Source organism: Mandrillus leucophaeus, unplaced genomic scaffold (assembly GCF_000951045.1).
Source record: "Mandrillus leucophaeus isolate KB7577 unplaced genomic scaffold, Mleu.le_1.0 Scaffold26, whole genome shotgun sequence".
NCBI lineage: Eukaryota > Metazoa > Chordata > Mammalia > Primates > Cercopithecidae > Mandrillus > Mandrillus leucophaeus.
In genome coordinates this window covers 816,976-841,412 of record NW_012102698.1, presented here as the reverse complement: position 1 = coordinate 841,412, position 24,437 = coordinate 816,976, and the positions used below count along the sequence as shown (strand labels likewise).

The window sequence follows — 24,437 nt, the reverse complement described above, 5'->3', positions numbered from 1 at the left end:
ATTCTTCTGCCTCAGCCTCCTGAGTAGCTGGGATTACAGGCGTGCACCACCATGCCTGGCTAATTTTTTGTATTTTTAGTAGAGACAGGGTTTTACAATGTTGGCCACAATGCTGGTCTCAAACTCCTGACCTCAGGTGATGCACCCACCTCAGCCTCCCAGAGTGCTGGAATTACAGGCGTGAGCTACCCTGCCCAGTCCAGTGTTAGAATCTTTTCATTACTCCAAAAAGAAACCCCATGCTCCTTGACCATCCTCTACCACTCCCGAAGTCTGCAGCCCCTCCAGTATTAGGAAAGCTCTCATCTGCTTTTTGTCTTAGCAGATTTGGTTTTTCTGGAGATTTGACGTAAACAGAATCATCGACTATATGATCTTGTGACAGAGACATCACTAACTCTGAAGTCAAGCCGCCTGGCTCCCTTCCCGGCTCCCCTTGCATTTGCTGTGTGATCTGAGGCAGGGCAGGCGATGTCTCTGAGCCTTGGTTTGCTGCTGTGAGATAGAGATGGTGGTACCCAGCTCTCAGGGCAGTCCTGTGTATGGGGCCTGCAGACGGCCTGACGTGTCATGAGAGTCGCTCAGCAAGGCCACTGTCGTGATTGTTCATTCATGCAATGCCCAGAGGATTCCTTTGAACATGCTCGGGCTCTGCTTGGTTCTGAGGCTCAAGCTGCACAGGACATGGTTCTCATTCTCATGGATTTGCAGCATCAAAGGACACAGACACAAGCAAGCAAGAATAATGCTAGTGCCTGCTTGGGCTGGGGGAGGGGCTAGATCTGCTCGAAGATGAGCAAAAGCTTCCGGGAGGAGGTGGTGCTGTGGCTCAGGATGCAGAAGTGAGCGGATGTTGTGGAGGGAAGGACCTCCAGGCAGAGGGAACAGCATGAGTCAAAGTGTGGAGGCCTGAAGCCACATAAGGGACTGGGAGAGGTCACTGAGCAGCTCCAACCCCACGGTTATCTTGAATCACAGAGTGGGAAGCGGGAGGGAACCTTCCCACCCTCTGGCTGAGCCACGGTCATTGTGTGCAGTTAGGAATGAAAAAGTATATAGATTTGTGTTAGTTTTACGTGCCCTTTGACCTTTCCCGTAATTAACTGCTGGGCCCACTTCTGGCATTGTCTCTGCAGAAGGGAAACCTGATCGATGGATGCCAGGGGCCCTCAGAGAGCGGGTCTCATTACTCAGTCATTACAAACCCAGAGCTTAACCCCGAGCCACCGGAGACAGGGGCTTAATCCTTCCTGCTAGGCAGCCCAAGAAACTACCTTCCCTGGAGCATAATTAGCCAACAAACCGGATTAAGATTTATTCATCAATAAGGACTCAACTTCCTAAACCATACATCTCTCCCCGAATGGTTGCCTGATCTAAGGAGGGCACAGTTTTTCTTAAAGCCCCCAGACAAAGGAGAGGACGTGCTAGCGCCCAGCCAGGAAAGGGCTCTTTGTTAGAGCGTTTGGTCTCTACTGTTCTTGAGGAATGTCTAGAAAAATGCCAGTTTCAGGGGGAAATGAGAGGACGTTTTCAGTAATGATCCCTGAGAGTAGAGAGTGGGATGCTTTAAAAATCCTTAATTTTGAGAAGGTTTCTAGTCAGTCCTGATTTTGAGGAAAATACCCTAAAATAGTATTAAAATAAAATGAAAAGCCTCTCTGATTCATTGCAATAGGATCTTTTAGCACTTAGACACCACAGAATAAATGTATATTTTATGGAGCAGCAAGAATCAATTTTGAATTCAATGATTTAAAAAAAAATACCTTACCCTGTATGGGTTCCAAACCCGTGCTGTTGGCGTGGAAGCCCAGCTATGGGGTTGTGTGTGTGCGTGCTGCCTTTCAATACACAAAAAGCAGAGCTGAGTGACCTTTCAAAAATTCCATAATGAGCAGTTCTCTGTGCTGCTTTTCTCTGTTCTGTTAGATGCTGGGAGCTGCCTTCTGTTGGGAATTGAGTTTTCATTAAAAAAAAAAAAAAAAAAAAAAATCCAAGCAGGGGAAGGAACAGCGATTCTTGGAGTGAATTGCTGGACTTCTCATCTCCTGTGCCCAGGGCTCTGAAAGCTGGTCAGATCTTTTGTCCTGCCCACTTTCTCCATTCATGCGAACCATCCCTGTCACCACCCCTCCACTGTCACCACCCCTCGTCAACCTCAAGGGTAGGTACAGACTTTGGAAATAAAAATAATAATACCCATGACACCTCTTCCCCACTTTTCTCCTTAATGACTCTTTGGAGCATGAAGCACTTTTTTTATTTTTTTATTTTATTTTATTTTTTTGAGACGGAATTTCGCTCTTGTTGCCCAGGCTGGAGTGTAGTGGTGCAGTCTCGGCTCACTGCAACCTCCGCCTCCTGGGTTCAAGGGATTCTCCTGCCTCAGCCTCCTGAGTAGCTGGAATTACAGGCATGTGCCACCACACCTGGCTAGGAGCATGAAGCACTTTTTTAAAATATTCATCTCACACACCCCAAGGATGTGGCTCCAAATGTGGGAATCAAGTCTGCACTTGAATGCAACCACTGGCTGGGGGCCTGAAGACGAGGTCCTCAGTGATGCTGAGCCTCAGCCTCTTCTGTGTGATGGCAGCTCTTACCCTGGCCTCACATACAGCTGCCTCACTCCAGTCTCTGCCTTCATCATCCCACGGCCGCCTTCTCTCCGTATGTCTGTGTGTCTTCACATGGTATTCTTCTCCCTGTATGTCTGTGTCCAATTTCCCTCTTCTTAGGACAGCAGCATTGTATTAAGGCCCACCTTAATCTAGTATGACCTCATCGGAACTTGATTACATCTGCAAAGACCCTACTTCCAAGTCAGATCACATTCTCTGGTCCTGGAGGTTGGGACCTCAACATATCTTTTTGTGGGGACACAGTTCAATCCACAACAGCCCTTAAAGAATAAACATCCACAGAACTGAGCTCTGTCCCCTCCGTTCCTTTACCGTCTCCCCGCTCCACCTGCCTGTTGCTTGTTCTCTGGCTTTCAGTCCTGAAAAAATGGTCTGAGTCGGATGAGCGCCTTGGAGGTCTGTGGTGCCTCTTCTGGGGCGGCGACTCCTGGATATGTTTTTATAATAATAAATTCACCTGCTTTGGCAGATTTTTTTAGCTGGTTTGTTTGTGTGTTTATCTCTTAGGTATTAAAGGAGGAGGCTCACATGATTTTAGAACAAAAATTCCAGGTACAAACATGGAAAATCAGGGAAAGTTTGGTTTAGGAGCCGACGTCCTCCATCCAGGGCACTGGGAGGTAAAGCTGGCTGCCACAGCAGGCCTGGGGATTGGAGAAGAACTGGTCATTCTGAGAGATGCTCAATCTAGGAGAACTAATTGGGGATGGATTGAGGAAAGAAATGCAAGCAGCAAATATCTCGGCACTCTCCAGCGCACTGGCAATTATTGTGGCCTACCTTACGGGGAGTCAAAGGCAGGAAATGGGTAGAGCTGTTTTATTGGCTATTCAATGATATCTTTATACTGCCTTATGGGTGTGGTGATCAGATAGTTTATCATTTTAATAATGAAAAGGTTAATAACTACTGTTAATTATACCCCAACAACAGGCATAAACTGGAACTTTGCCAGGAAAATTAAAGTGTATGATATTCTCTAAGCAGGGAAGACATTCCCTCACTAGGAGGTCTGAGGTTTGTCAGAGCTTACCACCATTAAAATAGCCACTTGGATTACGTTTTATAGATGCAGCAACTCTATAACCGATTGTGTTTCTTTCCTTGTCTTTGTCTGGGCATTTAGGAAGCTCACAGCCCACCTTCTGTCATTGTGCTGCAATTATCAAATGTGTTTTTGTATGTTTTCACCAGCTTTATCTTATTCTTCAACCTCATTTATTTTTCTTCATCCTAGCATCTTATTCTGTTTGAAAAAAATTGTTGTACATATTTTGTAAGCTGTTTGGATGGATATTTGAAGGAATCAGTGAGTTAATAGAAGTTTGGATGGATGGATGGGTAGGTAGATGTTTGAATGCGTGTGTGTGTGTGTGTGTGTGTGCATGAGCATGAGTGTATGTGTGTCTGGATAGAAGGGTGAGTATTTGAATCAATGAATATACAGATGAGTAGCTAAGCACTTGGATGGATGGATGGGTGGATGGGTCAGTGCTTAGATGAATGGAAGGATAGGTATCTGGTTGAATATTTAGACAGATGGATGCATGCATGCATGTTTGGATGTATGGGTGAACGTTTGGCTGGATAAATGGATGGGTGAATAGGTGATTGGAGAAATGGAAGGGTGGTCAGCACACTGGATATTTAGATGGATAAAATTTAGCACAAATCGATAAATGGAAGAATGGTTGGGTAGATATTTGAATGGATAGGTTGAGGGTGAGTAGATGGATGGATAGTGGAAGGGTAGGTGGGTGTTTGGATGAAAGGATGCATGGCTGGCTGGTTGGTTATTTGGGTAGATAGATAGGCATGCACACATGTGTGTATGTGTGTGTGTATAGACAGATGCAGAACAAGTAGAAGGATAGATGGGTAAATGGGTATTTGGATTATTGGATAGTACTTTCTCAGTACACAGTATAAATGTGCCAAGGGTGAAATATTGTATCATGTATAAAGCATTTTGTCAATGACTGGCATGTCACAGGCATTCTAACTTATTAGAAAGGATGTGGGCTTCACAGACCGAAAGACCTTTGTTCTGATCCTTGCCCTACCACTTACTATGTGACCTTGAGCAATTATCTAACTTCTCTGCACTTTAGTTTGTTCAACCATAAAATGGAGTTAAAACACCTACTCCAGAGTGTTGCTGTGAGAATTAAAAGGGCTTGTGTATATTTCAGGAGTAGATACCTCCTTCTGAGGTACAAGATGAGAGAAAATTCTTTTACCCAAGCATGGAGTAAAAGTCCTTTTCCTCAGTCTGATTGATCCAGCCTAAGTCACCTACCAACCCTGGGACCAACAGCAATTGCTAGTGGCATGTGCTGTCTGGATGAGACTGATAAGTCTCCGCCCCCCAGAGTTAGGACCAGGCCAGCTTCCCCATGAATCACCTGCTTGAGGGAGGAAAGGAGGGAGGGAACAGTTTGGGGGCTGCTGAGTCGAATCGGATGTGAGGTGATACTCATGCTGACAGGTAGTGAAAATAAGTGGCTAGTAGACAGACTGTACCTATATTAAGGGTGTAAAGAAACCACGCTTTGGTAGCTGATTTGATGTTAAGGGAGCAGTGGAAGGAAAACAATATTTACCGGGATGAGGAACCCCGGGTAACTGCAGGTCGATGAGTTAAAGCTGGGCTTTGTCGCCTTTGGAGTACCTTGGAATACCCAGGGGAAGAGGCAGTTGCATTAGTCTCTCTGGGGCTCTGGAGAAAGGTCAGGGCTGCAAACAGAGACTGGGAAGTAATCAGTATCTCTCAGTTTTTTAAAATCTATGCCAGGCGAGGTGGCTCACGCCCATAATCCCAGCACTTTGGGAGGCTGAGGTGGGTGGATCATGAGATCAGGAGATGGAGACCATCCTGGGTAACACAGTGAAACCCCGTCTCTATTAAAAATACAAAAAATTAGCCGGCTGTGGTGGCACATGCCTGTAGTCCAGCTACTCGGGAGGCTGAGGCAGGCGAATTGCTTGAACCTAGGAGGTGGAGGTTGCAGTGAGCTGAGATCGTGCCACTGCACTCCAGCCTGGGCGACAGAGGGAGACACTGATTCAAAAAAATAAATAAATAAAAACAAAAAATAAATAAATAAATAACATCTATGTGCCTTTTCAATAAACATAAAATATCACATTCTCCCTTAATTTTATTTGCAATTTATAAGTGGATTAAATATCAGAATTAAAAACAGCTCAGAGCCAGGCACAGTGGCATATGCCTATAATTCCAGCTACTAGGGAGGCTGAGGCAGGAGGATCCCTTAAGCCCAGGAGTTTGAGTCTAGCCTCGGCAACATAGTGAGGCCCTGTCTCTACAAACAAACAAAACAGAACAATTCAAATGAGCTGCAGAATTGGGAACTGATGCAGGTGCCCCTGTAGGCAGATTAGGAGAGGACTCCTATCTCTTCATCCTTTGGTGACCCAGCCCGGGCTACTTTGTTCTTCCCTCATTGTGGCTGGGTGGACACCAAGAGTGGCTGCACAGCCCAGACCCTGTACTCTGGCACATTCATTTCTGCTGTTTTCACCAAAGTTATCCCCTTTGCTCTGCAGCGTCTCTGGCAGGCATCATGGCAGTGCTTAGTCACCTCCAGAGTCAGGGAGCTCTCTACCTCCTGCAACAGCTTCTACTTTGCAGACCAGCACTCCTACCCATGAATGTTCATTGGCCCCATGGCTTCGCCTCACTGTGAGTAGCTCTGCTATCTGGACCAGTAGGGAGAAAGCAAGGAGTTCCGTGTCTCCCTGCAGCAGCTCCTCCAGCGATTGAGGGAAGCCAGGCCTGCCTTCTACAGGCTCTCTTCTTCTACAGGATGGCCCCTTCCACTTTCAAAGCTGGAACCCAGCCTCAAAAATCCCTCTTCTACGCCATAGGGGAGGGACCGCCGCTTCCTCCTCAGTAGCCTCCTGAGATGCACTTCCGGTTCCACTTAGTGCTGCACTTCCGGTTCCGGTTCCCATTCCCCTGTGGGGGACATTTCCGGCCCTCTTCTCTCCCCAGCATGTCTTGGAGCCTCTGGAGGTCAGGGTGACTGTCGGTTGAGATGAGTGAAGCCAGAGGGATCTCGGGGAGATGCTGAAGACCCTGCAGAAGAGCCAGCACCCCCGGCTGGCAGATTCTTGCTGTGCCTGGTGCCCTCACAAGGAGGCCGGGTGTGACCGAGGTTAGGCCCCTTGGGCTCTGAAGCCGAAGGGTTTGAATCCCACGGGTTTGAATACCATTCGTGCCACTTTCTAGGTGTGTGACGTGTGACCATCTGTGAGGTTTTAGCCTCACTGTGCTTCGGTTTCTTCAGTGCTCTTGCAAAATTGGAATAGTGAGAATGGTGCCTGTATCACTGAGTTAGTGTGGGATTGAAGAGGTAATGGCATGGCCTTACAAGCAGGACTTGGGCGTGGAAGCAGCTCAGACAAGGTTAACTAGGCATGTTCCTGTCATTCTCCAGGGTCTCTCAAATCTCTCTGGAACGCCAGAATTGATAGCCCTTTGACCCCTGACGGGAAATGTTGAAAAAGCCTTAAAAGAGCAAAAAGGGCGACCTTTACCGAGGCTATTGGCCATTGTTTATGAGAGAGGAGCCTTTGTTATAGCAAGGAAGCTGGAGCAGTTGAAATGCAGGCATCAGACTCTGATGTGGAAAGAAACTGTTTGGAGGAATTAGTGGACTTTTCTTTCATTCCAGATATTACACTTTTTGTTGATGTGCAGTTAATTTTACTCAGTACCGCCTGCTTCAAGAGAGCTAGTTTTCGGAAATTGTACACTGGCTCGGGGGAGGCAGAACTAGGTGTGAATCTTGCCTGTTCACTGTGGTAGGAACTGGAAGACACCCCACACATGATTAGCATTTTTATAATCCTCAAGTCCCCAGCTCCCAGGGAGCACTGAAGTGAATACTTGTTGAATCATCCCCTAATCACTCATATCCCGGTGGCTTCCCTGGTGTTGGGAGAGGGGACCACCAGGCTCTTCTGACACCTCTCGTGCCCTTCGTTTTGCAGACATTGACGAGTGTGAGAATGACTACTACAACGGGGGCTGTGTCCACGAGTGCATCAACATCCCAGGGAACTACAGGTGCACCTGCTTTGATGGCTTCATGCTGGCACACGATGGACACAACTGCCTGGGTGAGTGATACAGCCACAGCCTGCCCTCTGGGCACACGCTGCCTGTTGCTTTGCTCCAGCTTACAGAGTCGGGGGCCATGGGAAGGTTTGCCTTCCTTTGGCTTCCTGCATTAGTTTGCCAGGGTTGTTGTAACAAAATACCACACACTGGATGGCTTAGACAACAGAAGTTTATTTTGTCACATTTCTGGAGGCTGGCAGTCCAAGATCAAGGTGTGAGCAGGGTTGGTTTTTCGGCGGCCCCGCTCCTCTGTCAGGCTTACAGGTGGCTACCTTCTTTCTCCTTGTGTCTTCACACGGTCTTCCCACTGTGCATGCACATGTCTGGTGTCTCTCCCTGTCCTAATCTCCTTTTCTTCTTTTTTTGAGATGGAGTCTTGCTTTGTCACCCAAGCATGTAGTGGTGCGATCTCAGCTCACTGCAGCCTCCATCTCCTGGGTTCAAGCAGTTCTCCTGCCTCAGCCTCCCAAGTAGCTGAGATTACAGATGTGCCACCACACCCAGCTAATTTTTGTATTTTTAGTAGAGACAGGGTTTCGCCATGTTGGCCAGGCTGGTCTCGAACTACTGACCTTGTGATCCGCCTGCCTCGGCCTCCTGAAGTGCTGGGATTATGTGTGTGAGCCACCTTGCCCGGCCAGTCACTGCACCTGGGCCTAATCTTCTCTTCTTATAAGAACACAGTCATATGGGAGTAGGGCCCACCCTTCAAACTCCATTTTTAACTTAATTTTCTCTCTAAAGGCCCTGTCTGCAAATATAGTCACATTTTGAGGTACTAGGGAGTTGAATTCCTTCAAAAAAGGAATTTTGAAGGGACACAATTTGGCCCATGATCTTATATACCTCCATCTTCCCATGGTCCAAATACATTTTTAAGCCAATTGTGTAAAATTTATAAGAGGCCAGGCATGGTGGCTCACACTTGTAATCCCAGCGCTCTGGGAAGCCAAGGCGGGTGGATCACCTGAGGTCAGGAGTTCAAGACCAGCCTGACCAACATGGCAAAACCCTCTCTCTACTAAAACTACAAAAATTAGCTGGGCACATGCCTGTAATCCCAGCTACTTGGGAGGCTAACGTAGGAGGATTGCTTGAACCTGGGAGGCAGAGGTTGCAGTGAGCCAAGATCACACCATTGCACTCCAGCCCGGCAACAAGAGTGAAACTCCATCTCAAAAACAAACAAAAATTACAAGAGTAGTCCACATTTGCTGAATCAAGTTGGAAAAATGTAGAAGAGTAGGGAGAAAAAAATGGCAGGCATCTTAGTTGTGCTGGTGTGTTTCCTGTCAGTCTTCCATCTGCATCCAAGTGTGTTTTTACCATAGTGGTGATCAGATAGTCAGCACACGTTTGCCCCCTTGCTTTTCCCTTTAATATCATGCGTACCTCAGGCATTTTGGTTTTCTTCTGAGAGAGTCTCACTCTGTCACCCAGGCTGGATTGCAGTATGGGTCAGTGCAGCCTTAACGTCTGGAACTCAGGTAATCCTCCCACCTCAGCCTCCAGAATAGCTGGGACCACAGGCACATTCCACTGCTACTGGCTCACTTTTGGGTTTTTTTGGTAGAGACAGGGTCTCACTATATGGCCCAGGCCTCTGGAACTCCTGGGTTCAGGTGATCTGCCCACCTCGACCTCCCAAAGTACTGGGATTACAGGCGTGACCCATCGCTTTACCTCAGGCATTACTTCAGGTATTTTTGTGTGGCCCCTATTACCACAGTTTTTCTAGTTGCCCTGTAGTCTGATAAATTACTAATAACCTGTATCAGTTTCCTGGGGCTGCCATGACAAAGTAACAAACTAGGACTTAACAGAAATGGATTATCTTGATTAGGAGTCCAAACTCAAGGTGTAGGCAGGGTAGTTCCTTCTGAGAGCTTCAAGGGATCATCTGTTCAGGCCTTTCTCATAGCTTCTGGTAACATCAGGGATTCCTTGGCTTGTAGATGGCATTCTCCCTCTGTCTTCATGTTGTCTCAGCTCTATGTGTGTCTGGCTCTGTGTCCAAATTTTTCTTTTTTATAAGGACACCAGTCGTGTTGCATCAGGGCCCACCCTAACAATCTCATCTTAACCAGGACATCTGCCAAGACCTTATTTTCAACAAAAGTCACATTCACAAGTACTAGGAGTTAGGAATTCAACATCTTTTGAAGGGACATAATTCAACCTGTAACAGAGGGAGTTCAGAGTCTGTCACAGAAGAACAGTATCTTGTCATGGGAAGCATGTGGCTCTTAAAGTGGATGTGTCTGTCCCCGAGGCCCTCTTCTGCCACTGGCTGCTGGGTGACCAGAGCACAGCAGCTGGAGCCCAGGGGGTACGGGCATGGAATTGGCAGGAGCATGGCCATAGATACATTATTGATTGTCTGGGTCTCAGGCCCTTGTTGGTAGAGGAGAGGCTGTGAGAAGCAGCTTCCTCACAGGGTTGTCATGAGCAGTGACTGAGATAATGTCCAGATGGCCGGGAAGCAGGCTCAGCACAGGGGACTCTCAGCAGCTGAGAGCTATTACTATCCCCATGGTGTCTGAGCCTCAGTCTTCTCCAGTATCCAACAGGGATAACTGCGCAACCCGCTTCCCAAGATCGCGTGTGAGGATGAGGTGACAGTGTGAAGTGAAGTGACTAGCCCCTAGTAGGTGCTAAATAGTCAACACAGGCATTACTACTCCAGCTGACTCGGCTGCCTTTCTGTGGTTAGACATTTAGATTGTTTGCTTTTTTTGTTTTTTACCGTCAGAATCCAGAGGTGGTTCTGGGCATACAACCTTTTTTCCCCTGTTTTGCCATTTGTTTCCTTAGAAATGCTTCACAAAAGTGGAACCACTGCGTCAAAGGATCATTTGGTTTTTTATGGCTTTCTAAAAGGGCTCAGCAAACCTTCTGTTGTGCCAACTGGTTTGTGGGTGTGTGGTAGAGGACACTGGGTGTCCTGAGTGCTCTGGAACTTTCCCTCTTAATGGGGTGTTGGCCTTAGACCTGCCTGCCTGTTTTTGTCCAGCCTATGTTGGATGTCAGATAAGTTTGTTGTGGGAAACATCTGTAAGCATGTAATTTTACCCCAAATAAGTGCCCAAGTGGAGGTCTGAGCAGCAGGTTATTGAAGCCCAGAGGGGCTGTGAAGAGCTACCCCTGGATGCAATGAGTGTGGGGGTGGAAGTGCGGCTAACTCCCTGGGGGTCTTCAAAGAGGAGGTAGCATTGAGCGGAACCTCCAAGGTTGGGGAGAAGTTTGCTAGGCCAAGGGCAGAGCCTACATAGAGCTGCAAGCAGCCCCTGAGGCTCAGCTCCTGGTGTGTGCAAGGAGCAGCGGGCGTGGAGCTGTGGAGGTGGGCAGGGCTTTGACCAGATTGTGAAGAACTGGTACCATGCGACGTTGATCGTGCCAGATGCCAGGTGAAGTATCTCATTCAATCCTCCCAAAACGTAAGTGCTTGGCTTTCTTAGTTGTTTGCTCCGTTTTCAAATGATAGAGTACATTTCGGGCTCTGATTAGTCAGTGAAGACAGAGCCGACAGTCCCTGTGGGACAGCCAGCTAAAAGCAGGCAGTGTCACCCAGCAGCCAGGAGGAGAGACCTTGGGAACTGCCAGTTTGGGGCTTAAATTCTAGCCCTCATCTATCAACTGTGTGACCTTTGGACAGTCACTTTACCTCTCTATCCCTCAGTTTCCTCATAGGAAGGCATAGTTCCTATCTGGTAGGGCTCTTGTGAGGATTAAACGAGATCGTGGATGTGGAGCATGTAGCGGGGTGTCTGGCACCAAATACTCAACATGTAACCAGCATTCATCTGGTCGTTGGCTTCCAGATGAGATGTGTTGATTTGGACTGGTTTGATGCCTCCTAGATCTTGTGAGGACCAGTACCCACCATTTGCACTCCCAGGGCTGTGCCTGACACATGGGACTCTCCTTCCAGCCACCGTACTCTTACCTGTGCAGAACCACCTGTTTGCAAATACCCTGTTCTTGGCTACAGCAAGCACTCACAGTACCCCCTGAGGCTGACACTAGCAGCCTGCAGACTAACAGTGAGTCTGTGCGGGCCTTTGTCTCAACAACATTGTTTTCACAATGGATTATGGTTACCTAGATTAATTTAAAGGAACGGGCTAAGTCTCCCCACATCCCACCACCTCTGAGCACAGACTGAAACCTCACGCGGCTCTAACTTGCACACACAACAGTCTCTGTTGCTCCTCTGCCTTCAGCTGAGGACAGACCCTTCCCAACAGAGTTCTTTCTGTTCAGCCTTTCTCTTTCTCAAGACAAAGCTCCAGCTCTAGAGAAACCAGACCTTGGTTCCAACAGGCTCCAACCCATCCTGACCATGTGACCTCAAGCTAGTTAATTGACTTCTTGGAGTCTCAGCTCCCTCATCCTTGAAACACTGTAAGAACTAGAGCACCTCATACTCTAGGATCGGGGGGCTTCATCAGTGTTGGCAGAAATAAGTCATGCTCTAAGAGTCAGCTGGGCCTGGAGTTTGAAGATTTAGGTTCAAATTCTGGTGTCACCGCTCATGAGTTTTATAGTTCGGGACTTGTTCCTCCAGCCCACCAAGCTTCAGTTCCCCTAACTATGAAGTGGGCCAGTAATACCTGTCTCAGAGGGTCAGTGTCATGATTAAATCTGAAAGGAGATTGCGCAGAGCTTATGTGCAGATGTAAATTCTGTACAGGTACTGGATATTGTCATCATTTTCCAGCAGAGGGTTCAAGCTGGCAACCCACAGTCCCCGTCTGGCCCGCAGACATGTTTGGTTTGTCCCGTGGTGGTATCATTTGTTCTTATTAAATTATTTGTCAACACTTAAACATTAAGGGTTATCACATAAAAATCAATATTTCTAGCATCATTCCAGTTACCCAGCCCGTGATGTTTGTGGGACTTGAGACAGGAGTCCAAATGGAGGCTCCTATCCCACATGGCTAAAATGTTAAAGTCATTATGAAGCTCCCAAACAAGAATGACTCTGCCTCTTCTACCTTGACAAATATTCCTAATTAATGACCTAGAGGCTAGTCTGGAATTTAGAAGACTGCTTGGATTTTGCACCAGAAAGTGGTAGCACGGGCAATGCCTGCTGCCCTCCCTGCCTTTCCCACCCTTGGCTCCACCCCACACCATGGTGAGCCTGAACACACCCTAAGGCAAATGTGCAGGCTTTGGCCATTTCCCCTGAAAGCAGCCACCTTTTGCTTAAGTCTTACTCAGACCTAAGTGTCATCTGATAGGCTTAGGACCATTTGAGGGGAGTTTTAGGGTCCTAAATACCCAGGATGTAATGTAGAGTGGTAGGCATGTGTTCCAGGAGTCCATGACTCCCCTATGGACTCCTTACTCCATGGTGTCGGCGGGGGGTGGGGGATGCTGCTGCAGCCAGAGGAGAGGCAGAACAAGGACCCCCGAAGTGTGGGGGCCCAGGGCAGCAGCACTCTTGCGCACATTTCACTGTGGTGCTGGCAGTAGCTAGAGTGAAATACACTGCAGCTGTCTGCTTCAGAGGGAGCGTATACTCTCTTGTTTGCCACAGTCTCCACCACTCCCTATTGCTTGCCACCAGCTTTGCTCATTTAACTATCTGCTTGAAATTGTGCTACCTGGAAATGTTTGGAATTGTTTGTGCTGCCTGACAAAGCTTCCTGTACGACGTTTTGTCCCCAGTGGGCTTTTGGTGGCTGTGAGTGGCCCACTGAGTTGTTAGAAGGTTCTCTGTCTTCACTGTCTTGTGCATTTTTGACTGCCTCTGGGCAGTCACTGAACCTCACCCCACAGCCCATCGCCCATCAGGAATAGTTAAGCCCGTTCGCACCTCCTGCTGTTTTGTCTCAAGAAGTCTGGGTCAAGAGTCCAGTTGTAACATTCCTCTCTGAACCACCACTGAATTCCTTAGGGATGGGGGCTGGGATAAAAACCTGATCACCTTAGAAATAAACAGGCCAGTTTGAAAAGCGTTCTGAGCTGATTAGGAGAAATGGGGCTGATGGCTTACATGTTATTTTCTTGCCTGAGTTTTCACAGTTGAACCTTTTCTTTTCTTTCGAGTAAGCGAGGTTATTTTCCTGTGGAGATGGCCTGCCTGTGACTGTGTCCTGGAGGTTGGCCAAGTCTGTCCTCTGGGGAGCAAAGCCCTCACTCTATTTGACATCTTTATTGAGGAATTTCTCAAATATAACAGAAAATGACACCAGAGGGAATTGAAACCATGATGAGATCTTGCTCAACCCCAAATGGCTGCTTTTAGCTGTGTAATTACTTGAAATAGCAGTAGTTCTGTTTGAAAAATATTATTCCAAACTCCATGCAATTGCACAGCAGAGCAATATTTAGGCTAATAGAATAAGATTTTTTTCATCTTAAATTAAAACCAGCAGTGGATAATTTCTTCCCGTCTCCACAAAGCAGGGCTCCTCTTTCTCTAAAGCCATTAGTTCACTTAGCCAGATGTTTTCTTCAACCCTGATCTTTACCTTGACTTACTGAAAAATACATTTCTCAAGTTGCTCACGGTTTGAATTTTGGCCCTGCCTCTCGGCACGTTTCTTCCCTGATGAAGAGAAGTCATCTGTATCCAGCTTCAGAAGCACTGATTTATTAGCCAGCTCTCTCCATTTCGTTAACATTTATTGAGCACCAACCCTATGACCAGCCTTGTGCTGGGTAGACCGTCCTACCTGAGTGAGATTCGGGAGCTTTAGTTGAGTCTCCTGTGTGCCTGGATTTGCCTGGGATGCTGTGCTCAGTTCTCTTGTTAGTTCTCACAGCATCCAAAGCCATTAGTGCCTTCTTTTTACAAACGAGGAAACTGAGGCCCGGTGAGGGAAAGGGACCTACCCAAGCTAACACAGACAGTAAGTGGAAGAGCTGGGACTAGAGCCCAGGTCTGCGATTTTGCCAGTTCAAGCCTGTAAGCCTACCCTGCTGCCCACCCCCTGCCCCGTAGTGCCCAGAACTGCACCAGCTCCGGGAGGCTGGCCAGGGTCTCCTTGTCATAGGGTGTTGGATATGTCCGCCTGTATCTATCCACGAGTTTGGGAGTCACTGAGAGCATCCAGAAATTCCAGCACGTGCCAGGCCAGGCACAGGGAGGGAGTGTGCTGAAGGGCAAACGGGAACCCCTTGCTCTAGAGAGCTCACGCCAAGGGCATCTCCACCCCATAGCTCGTTCAGCCTCCTCGGGCCAAGGGCAGAGCTTGTGGCCTTGTTTAGGCACCTCACATCACCCTCGAATCGCCCTTGGAAACTTGTCTTACCTCATCTGACTGTACAGAGCCGTCCGCTCCAGCACCCTCCTCTCATGGCCCCCATTGCTTCCACAGTAGCATGAGGACCCCCCAGCCAAGGCCCCACCAGCCTCCCCCCGACCCCATTTCTCACGCTTGCTCAGCTGTGCCCGCTGGCCCAGCCTTCCCTGCACCCACAGAGTCCTGCACAGATCTGTTGACAGGCTGCTCCTCCCCAGCAGGGATCTGGTGAGGTCCTGCTCATCCTTCAAGCCTCAACCAAACCTCCCTTTGCTCAGAGGTCTGCTGTGACCCACACCACACAGTTACATCTCCATTGCAGTTCTGTGTCACGGTCCTGTCTTCTTCCTCTGAAAGCAGAATTTCTCTTGTTTACCTTTCTGTCTTTCTTCTTAGAACCTAGTGCAGTGTCAGGTATATCGTAGGCATTTAGTAAATATTTGTAGAATAAATGAATGAATGGATTTGTCAAAATGCCTTGTAGTCTAAAAACCCTGTCACCCAGCAAACCTCTGATTTTGCAGCAGAAAGTGGTAGCATGGACAATGCCTGCTCCCTCCCTGCCTTTCCCACCCTTGGCTCCACCCCACACCATGGTGAGCCTCAGCACACCCTAACGCAAATGTGCAGGCTTCGGCCATTTACCCTGAAAGCAGCCACCTTTTGCCTAAGTCTTTCTCAGACCTAAGTGTCATCTGATAGGCTTAGGACCATTTGAGGGGAGTTTTAGGGTCCTAAATACCCAGGATATAATGTAGAGTGGTAGGCATAGGGCAGAGGTAAAGATGAATTAAATGAGGTATCTCTCGCAAGGCTCTTAGGTCCATGAGGAAGCCAGAAATATTCACAACTCTAATAAAGGGTAGAAAGTGCTATATTAGGGCCAGGCACGGTGACTCGCGTCTGTAATCCCAGCACTTTGAGAGGCCGAGGCGGGTGGATCACTTGAGGTCAGGAGTTCGAGACCAGCCTGGCCAACATGGTGAAACCCAGTTTCTACTAAAAATACAAAAAAAAATAGCCGGATGTGATGGCGGGCGCCTGTAGTCCCAACCACTTGGGAGGCTGAGGCAGGAGAATTGCTTGAACCCGTGGGGCAGAGGTTGCAATGAGCCAAGATCACGCCACTGCATTCCAGCCTGGGCGACAGAGTAAGACTCTGTCCCAAAAACAAGAAAAAAAAAGTGCTACATTAGGAATAATTCTAAAGCCTTCCACCTAGTATTCATCCATTTGTTTATTCCAAAAAATTGTTCTGGGCACCTGCTACGTGCCAGGCATGGTTTTAACTGCTTACTATGGTGGCGAACAAAAGCTACAACATCTCCCTGCTTATGAACTTACATAGAGGAGAAAGACAGTGAACATGTAACTCAGTAACTTCAGCCAGGTCAGAGCCACTGGAAAAAATAATAAAATAATGTGATACAAAGTGATGGGGGGAGGGTGACAGCATTGGGTAGGATAGGATTCCAGTTAGTATTGCTGCATAAGAAACCACCTCAGTATGTATTGAGGCCAGGCGTGGTGGCTCACAGCTGTGATCCCGACACTTTGGGAGGCCAAGGTAGGAGGATCACTTGAGCCCAGGAGTTTGACACCAGTCTGGGCAACATAGCAAGACCCCATCTCTACAGAAATTTTAAAAATTAGCCAGGCATGGAGGTGTGTGCCAGTGGCCCCAGCTACTAAGGAGGCTGAGGTGGGAGGATTGCATGAGCCCAGGAGGTTGAGGCTGCAGTGAGTTATGTTTGCACTGCTGCACTCCAGCCTGGGCAACGGAGCAAGATCCTGACTCAGTAAAACTAAAAAAAGTTTTTAAAAATGTGTATTGAAGCATCACTATGTACCCCACAAATATGTACAATTATTACATGTCCATTTTAAAAAGTAAAATTAAATTTTTTTAAAACTACCTCACATTTAGTGGCATAAAATACTATTTTGCTCATGAATTCTGTGGCTCAAGAAGTCAGACAAGATTGGCTCGTCTCTGCTCCATGGTGTCTGGGGTCTCAACTAGGAGACTTGAAGGCTGGGAATGACTTGATAGCCAAGAACTGGAATCATCTGGAAGTGTCTTTGCTCACCGCCGGTGGTGGTTGTTGGCCGTCAGCCAGAACACTATGGGCAGCCTCTTTATGTGGTCTTTCCCCATGGGCTGGTAGGAGCTTCTGCACATCATGGCCGCCGGGTCCTAAGATGACAGAATCCCATGCTTGGCAGTTTTACAGTCTGGCCTGAGAAGTCACCTCCACCAATGAGGGGAGTAACAAGTCTGCCCAGGGCAAGGGGAGGAAGCCTCAGTGAGAGGGAGGAAGTACCACCTGAAGGTCTAGGGAAGGTCCTATGTCCAAGCAGAAGGGGGACAAGTGTGGTAGGAACTGTTAGGAGTTTGGGGATGGGCCAGGGTGCCTGGAGGATTAGGAGCGAGGGACACGGACTGGAGATGAGACAACGAGGTGGACAGGGGCTGGGTCACACAGGGTCATATCGGCTCGAGAAAGGGGTTTGGATGTTATTCTGTTACCTGGGAAGCTGTGGAATATTTTCACCAGGGACTGACATGTTCCAATGGACATTTTCATTTAAAAAGCCCTTCTGGCTGCTGAGTAGAGAGGCAGAGTGGCCTAAGCAGGGAAGCTACTGCAGTGGCCTGGGTCAGAGAGCTTGGTGGCTTCGTTCAGGGTGGCAGTGGGAGAAGTGGTCGTTGAACTCACAGTGTATTTTGAAAACGGTCAACGGGAGCTGCCGGTGGATGAGATGTGAGAGGCACGGGGAAAAGACAGTCAAAACCGACCATTAGGTTTTCCCAGAGTTTCTAGGGGCTCCGCTGCTGTGGCTGAGATGGGGAAGGCTAGGGGGAAGGACAGATTGGGTGTGGGGGTGGACACGGAGGTACAGGACTCAGGCGTCTGTTTGGCTGAGTTCTGTTTGAAATGATAAGCAGCCATCAAAATGGAGATGGCGCACAAGCTTAGAAGTCTGTAGTCAAACCCTGGGGGAAACGTGAGGGTTTCTACATGGCGTCTAGATGGCTTTGGAAACCAGAAATCTTAATATTCACTCATTTCGTAAAGATTTCACAAGCACCCACCCTATGCTGTGCCTTGCTGGGAGCTCACAATTAGGAGATGGATGATGGCCTTATTTCAGGCCCTCAAGGAGCGTCGGAAATCAACCTGCCTGGATCCATCACTTACTATGTGACCTTGAGCAAGTGACTCTGCTTCTCTGGGCCTCTGTATACTCCTGCATGAGGTGGGGCTGGTAACAGTGCTTATTTGGCAGAGATGATGCAGAGGCCAACGAGATGAGCTTTGTAAAACACATCCCACAGTACCTAGCACAGAGCAAGGTCTCAACAGATGTGAATGAGCTAATTAACATTTATTCCCAGTGCGCGAAGCGGGAAGACCGTTTAGGGAAAATGGATGTATCGTGGAGCTGGTGAAGATGTAGGGGGCGAGCCTGGGCTTGGGCCGCGTAGGAAGCCCTTTCCTGTGCCCTGCCCCTCATTCCTGCCAAATGAGCTGCTGCCCACGGTCTGCTCCCCACCCCGCAAATGCTCTCCCAGCCTCTCGCACTGGTTCTTGCACTTACTGTCTGTTGACTGTGGGGTCGTGTGACATCGCGACTTCAATCCGAGCTCTGCTGTGCTCTTATTTTGTAACTTGGGGCACATCATCTCATTTCTCAGAGTCGCAGTTTCGGTCTCTGTGAAATGGGACTGGTCCCTCTCTGTTAGGATCAGATGAAGAGACGGATGTGCAAGTGGCACTTGAGGCTGCCAAGTGGAGGGGTAGAAAAGGAGGAGTAGGAGGGGCCCTCAGGAGACTCCCGATGGGGCCCGGAGCCCAGCTGCACCTGGGGGAGAAAGTCACCCGGAGTGCCCCGGATGCTCGGATGCTCAGTGTAGGCACCGTGCTCACAGCTCTCCCTCCGCTGGGCTGGGCTGGTCCCTGGCCTGGGCTGGTCCCTGGCCTGATGAAAGGGCCTGCGCAATCCCAGCCTTTTAAAGCAGCCCCTCTCATCCTGGAAGACAGCTGGAGTCAGCGTGTGGCTCCCTGGAACCCCTAACGAAGGCTCGAGTTGCTGCTGTTTATTTGTCTTTATACTTCAACAGCTCAAATACATTTCTTGCTGGGAAAAAAAAATGCTGATCATCTTAATGTAAAACTAAACAGCTTTGGACAGTCATGTACTTACTCCATAAACACCAATATTTTCTAAAGTAAACTCAAGAGGTTTCTTCCTGTTCTCTTTCGTTATGCCCACCTACTACCACCCCACCACCTTTTCCCATTCTTGGCCCACTTTCAGGTGCTCTAAACACACTTGGTTGGAGGGATTTGCTGTCAGAGTACAAGATGGATCCAGGCCCGCCTCTCCTCTCTGCCTTCTACAGCTGTTCATCTGATAGAAATTCTTTGGCCTGAGAGAGACTCCCTGGACAGTGTTGTACATCTTTATGGACTCGCTTCCTTCTTTTCCCAAATCGCTACAAAAAAGGGGAGACCCTAGAGTGGGGTGTAGGGAAGCAGACTGGTTCAGACCCGTGCGTGTTTCGGGGTGGAGTGGACTTTGACAGCCTCATGCCCATGGCCTGCTTGGGATTGGGTGGGGGACAGTGAGGTGCTTATTACAGGCGGCCAGGTGGTTCTTCCAGCCCCCATCTGGCCCGGCGATCGGGGCAGAATCAGTGGCCCACAGAACAGAAGTCAGGCTCCTTAGGCCACTGACTTGCTGGGGGACCTTGGGAAATGCCCTGCGTCTTTGTGCCTCAGTTTCCCTGTCATATGTGAAATAAAAAGATGGGATTTGATCAGTGGTTTTCAGATGCTGTGGGGTTTATAGCAGCAGAAATCTTTTTTCCCAAGCAGAATCATGCAGGGGTTTCACACTCTGGCTGAGTGGGAGACAAGACTGGCCACCATTAGTGCTCTGCTCCCCCACGGAGCCTATCTCTACCTTTGCGAGGTTCCCGGAGCCCCTGCAACTCCGTTTGGAACCCCCTGGCTGGGCTGCTGAGTCAGAGCCCTTCTCCCTCCAGCATCCCGTGACCTGGCAGTACGGTCATATGCTTTGGCCCTAGGGACAGTGGCAGCTCAGCTCTTTCCCGTGTCTGCCTTGTCCCGGCAGGATGCAGTCCTTGTCTGTGTAGGTCTCCTTGTTTCTCAGAACTGTCATCCCCAGCATAGTGAACACCTTTCCTCTCCGTAACTGTCCTGCCCTTTCCTCCTCCGGGGTGTCTGTGCACCTGCTGTTCTGCCCTGAGCGCCCTTCCCCAGCCTCCTGATGAACGCTTAGTTTGACTGGCCCCCACGTGTTCCTCAGGGCTCAGGTGAGGCATCAACCCCTGGAGAAAACCTCTCTGAGCTGCACAGCCTCCCCTAGGCTTCCCTCTGACACGACCCTGAGCTCCTGGGCCTGGCACTCCGGCATCTCAGGGCAGATCTCCCCTCCTTCCCTGGGAATTCCTCAAGTGCCGAGCTCTGGATTGGCCAAGCTCTTCATCCGAGGCCCACACAGGCCAGGCCCACAGCAGGCTCATTGGTGTGGTGGAGGATGGTCAGGTGGCAGGGTAGCGGGGCAGAATGTTGGATTCCGGCCCTCAGGAGGCACACAACTTGACAGTGGCGGGTGCGCAGACCTGCCTTGGGGGCAGGCAGGTCATCGACACACTTGGAGCTGGGTAGATGCGCTGGGAAAGCCTCACTGTCTCCCTCAGCCAGCAATGGCCTGTGACTCCCCAGTCCCCTTCTCCATGCCTGGCTCCTTCTGGTCTCTGCTGTGGACACAGGGAGAGCATGGACTTGGGGATCACTCACATTGGCCTCGGCTCCCACTCCCTTCCTAGCTCTCTGTTCTTGGTTTTCTTTCCTGGATAGGGGCGTGCTGGTGTTCCCAGGATGGGTCTCTGGGAACACAGTGAGGGGCGTATGTGAAGGAAGGTGGCACATGGTGGGCCTCAGGACCCTTCGCCTCCTCTCCCCTTCCCACTCTCCCTGTGCTTGTACGTTCAGGTCAGGGATTGCATCCCCGTATGAGGCCACCTTCCCCTTGGTAGGAATGTGTGTTCATGATCCTGTCCTCCTTCTGCTGGACTGAAATCTGTTGTCATTGTGCCTGGTGCCAGCCCCACCTTTGTAGGTCTCAATTTGGTGGCTTGAGGAAGAAACCCCGCTCTGTCTCAGAGCAGAGAATAGCGAGTCCATAAACAGCAAAGAAAACACTCGCTGCAGACACTTGCCTTCCTCTGTTCCTGTTTGCATTCCCTGTGCCAAGGGCTTGGTCAGAACTCTGAAAAATTTAAAACAAAATAAGTGTCTTGTGAAGGCTCCTTAAAAATACCCTGCCAGCAAAACATACGCCCCCAAACCAGACACAGAGCCATCGCCCTAACTGGGGGCATTAGCAACAATTGAGGGCATCTCAACCCAGTCCAGTAGTTCGTCTGTCAGTAGTCGCGCTTACCTCGGAGCACCCTGGGCCCTGGGTGGCGTTTGGGGTCACCCTGGACACTTGCTAGGCCTGGCTGCATCAGGGCAGATGCCGCAGTGACCCTCCTCCCACAGGCTCGAGCTGTTTATAGTGGCCATTAGCCAGGCCTGTGCATCAGGCTGCCCCAGCACCCCTCCCTGTCACCCACCTCATCCCAACCACATACAGCTAGAAATAGACTGCTGGCAGAGATGCCCTGCGCCTGGCTGGCACTCTTTATTTGTGGGAAGTGGGCAGCCATGGCAGCAACCCAGCTGCTTGGTCTGGGGTCTTTAGTAACCTCCCAGGTGCTACTTTAATGACAGGGAGAGGATCCCACAGGCTTGACCTCCCCTGGCTCATCTGCTGGCCGCCAGGAGGTCAGACGCCGGTGGAGTCATTTGGGACCCACCCATGGTGGAGGCCCTTCCAAGTGGGACCCTCCCCAGGGCCTGTGTTGCCATTGTGGGGGTCTGGCTTCCTCGGCCTGGCAGCTGGCCTTGCTGACACTCCAGCCTTTCCTTCTCTCCTTACGCTCCCAGCAAACTCCTGCGCCTCTTCCCTGGCCTCCCAGGCGAAGGGACCTGCTCTCTGCGTTCTGCTCCCTTGCCCTCCCTGACAACTCTCAGGCCTGCCAGAATCACACCAAGCTGCAAATGTCTGTTTACTTATCCATCGGCCACCCGTGCAATAATTATACAGAAACACTCAGAGAAATCCAGAGAAAAACAAAATCATCCCCCATTTCTCACCCCTGCAATAGAGCAAGCATTTTCATGTCCTGATGTCCGTGTCCAGTGTCGCCTGGGCGTGGACAGAACTGTCTGTGGTGGCAGTCACCCATCGAGGTTTATGTGCCGCTTCTCCTCCATATTCCAGCAGGACTCTCTTCACTGTTGATGCGGAATCACGTTGCCAAGATGTGGGAATGGAATGAAAGCCTGGGACAGTGGGGGCAGCGGGGATGATTATCTGGTAGGGACAGCAAGCATGCCCCAATGCTGTTCTGTCAGGACATGCCCCGGTGCCTATATCTGCAGGTGAGGGGCCTCTGAGATTAGTTAGACTGACTCTTGCCCTCAGGGAGCTCCCAGGCCCTGTGCAGAAATACTCCCACTATGGTGTCCTTTGTGTAATGAATACTAGGGGTGTGAAAAGGGATGGTGAGGGATGGGTGACTCGCCCTACCCCGAGTGAGTAGAGGGTCCCCTGGTGGGGGTGGAGATGGGGTGAAGGGAGGACCTTTAGGAGGGGGGAGCAGCATGTGCAGAGCCTGGAGGTGGGAAGGGCTCTGCCAAGGAGGAGAGTGGGTTCAGAGCAGGTGGTGGTAAAAAGGCAATCTCTGTCAAATGAGCCACGTATACCATGTGCTCTCTGGGTCTGAGACCCGGAGATTACACACACACGCAGATGACCAACTGCACATCTCACCACAAAACGCACCTTTCTCTGCACTGGTCCTCACGTGGCTTGGAGAGACGCTCGCTACCTGGGTTCAGCCTGCCTGTTCCCGCTTCTCACGGCACACTCTTCTTATCCTGCAGGGCTCTGACCCCACTCTGGTTAGTAGACACTGGTCTGCCAGTGTCCTTACCACCTCTCTTTCCTGGAATGGCAGCTCCCTGAGGGCAGGCCTTGGCCTGTTCTTCCCTGTTTACCCTTGCACAAGTGTGGTGCCTTGCACCCCTGCCAAGTGACTGACTGAACAAATACATGTGACTAATCACAGAAGTTCGCTGGAGATGGATGTGGCCAATAGAAAAGATGGTGGCAGATGAGGCCACCGCAAGTGCAGACGCTGTACGGCAGGAGAGTCAGTCAGTTGTATGCAGGTTAACAGGGGTCCGCAGGGAGTCATGAGAAGCAAAAGCTCACAGTCGTTGACCCAGGAATCCCACTTCTGGGGGGCTCTCTGAAGGCAATAATCCCTCAAATGAAAAGGGCCATAGCTGCCCAGCTGCGTCCTTCACAGGGGAGTTTATTAACAACTGCACAGGGGCGTGGAAGAGGAACCCACTACAGACTGCACAAAGCAGCAAGTCAGAAGCGGGGGCAGGGCCAAGCCACAGCACAGAAGGCGCTTTAGCTCAGCTCACAGATCGACTCATTACATTTAGGAGAAAATCAGCTTGTGCAAAAAGACGGAAACAAAACAGATGCTCCTAACGGTGGTTGTGTCTAAAGTGTAAGGTTGTTGATCAGCTTTTCCACTATTTCTCAGAATTCCTTGTCGGCTCAGAATCTTAAATAATAAAACAGTTTTATTGGTCAAGTTATAGAGAGCCATGCTAGGTCTTTGAGAGAAGGAGAACCACAGACAATGTGGCCACAAACTCAGAGACAGGTTGGCCGTGGGGAGGCCTGCGAGTGTGCCAGTGCCTAAGCCAAGCGAGTGCCCCCTTTTCTGTGAAGCTTCCTGGCGCCCACACCCAGCCCTCCGCCACCGCCCTCTGTGGCCTGCTGTCTGCCTTTCTCCGGTGCGTCAGCTCTGATGAGACAAAACTATTCGGTAGTCCTGGTTGTTGCCGCCAGGCCCAGCCGGGGCCTGACAGGAAGGAACTGCTGAGTGCAGGAAGGAACAAGCCCACATGTGGTAGGCCCAGCTGGGGAGCTGATGCAGGGCATGGATGGGGCAGGAGGCCAAGTGGCCAGGATCAGGGTGTGGCCACAGGCCTGGCAGGTGCCGAGGACCCTCACGCTCGAGGAGACCTCATAGGTGAGGACAGGTGTACACATGGAGGGTGCTAGCAAGGAGGAGGAAGAGAAGGAGCAGCCGCACAGCCGTCTGGCAATTTCACACAGCTTTGGAGGGTGGAAGAAAATGCGGACTTCCTTGGGGAAGAATTAGCCCCTGAAGGTTAGAATTCCGACAGAACTGAGGCTGGGAAATGGATGCTGGGA

At 49.9% G+C, this 24,437-nt stretch overlaps 1 protein-coding gene across 1 annotated transcript in view; it reads left to right on the top strand.

Annotated features, from left to right (window-relative positions):
- SCUBE1 (signal peptide, CUB domain, EGF-like 1) overlaps positions 1–24,437 on the top strand; it is a 146,016-nt gene that overhangs the window by 12,456 nt on the left and 109,123 nt on the right. Inside the window, exon 2 of the mRNA XM_011984062.1 lies at positions 7,665–7,793. Coding sequence (XP_011839452.1) covers positions 7,665–7,793 — 129 coding nt within the window. The remainder of the gene's footprint in view (positions 1–7,664; positions 7,794–24,437) is intronic.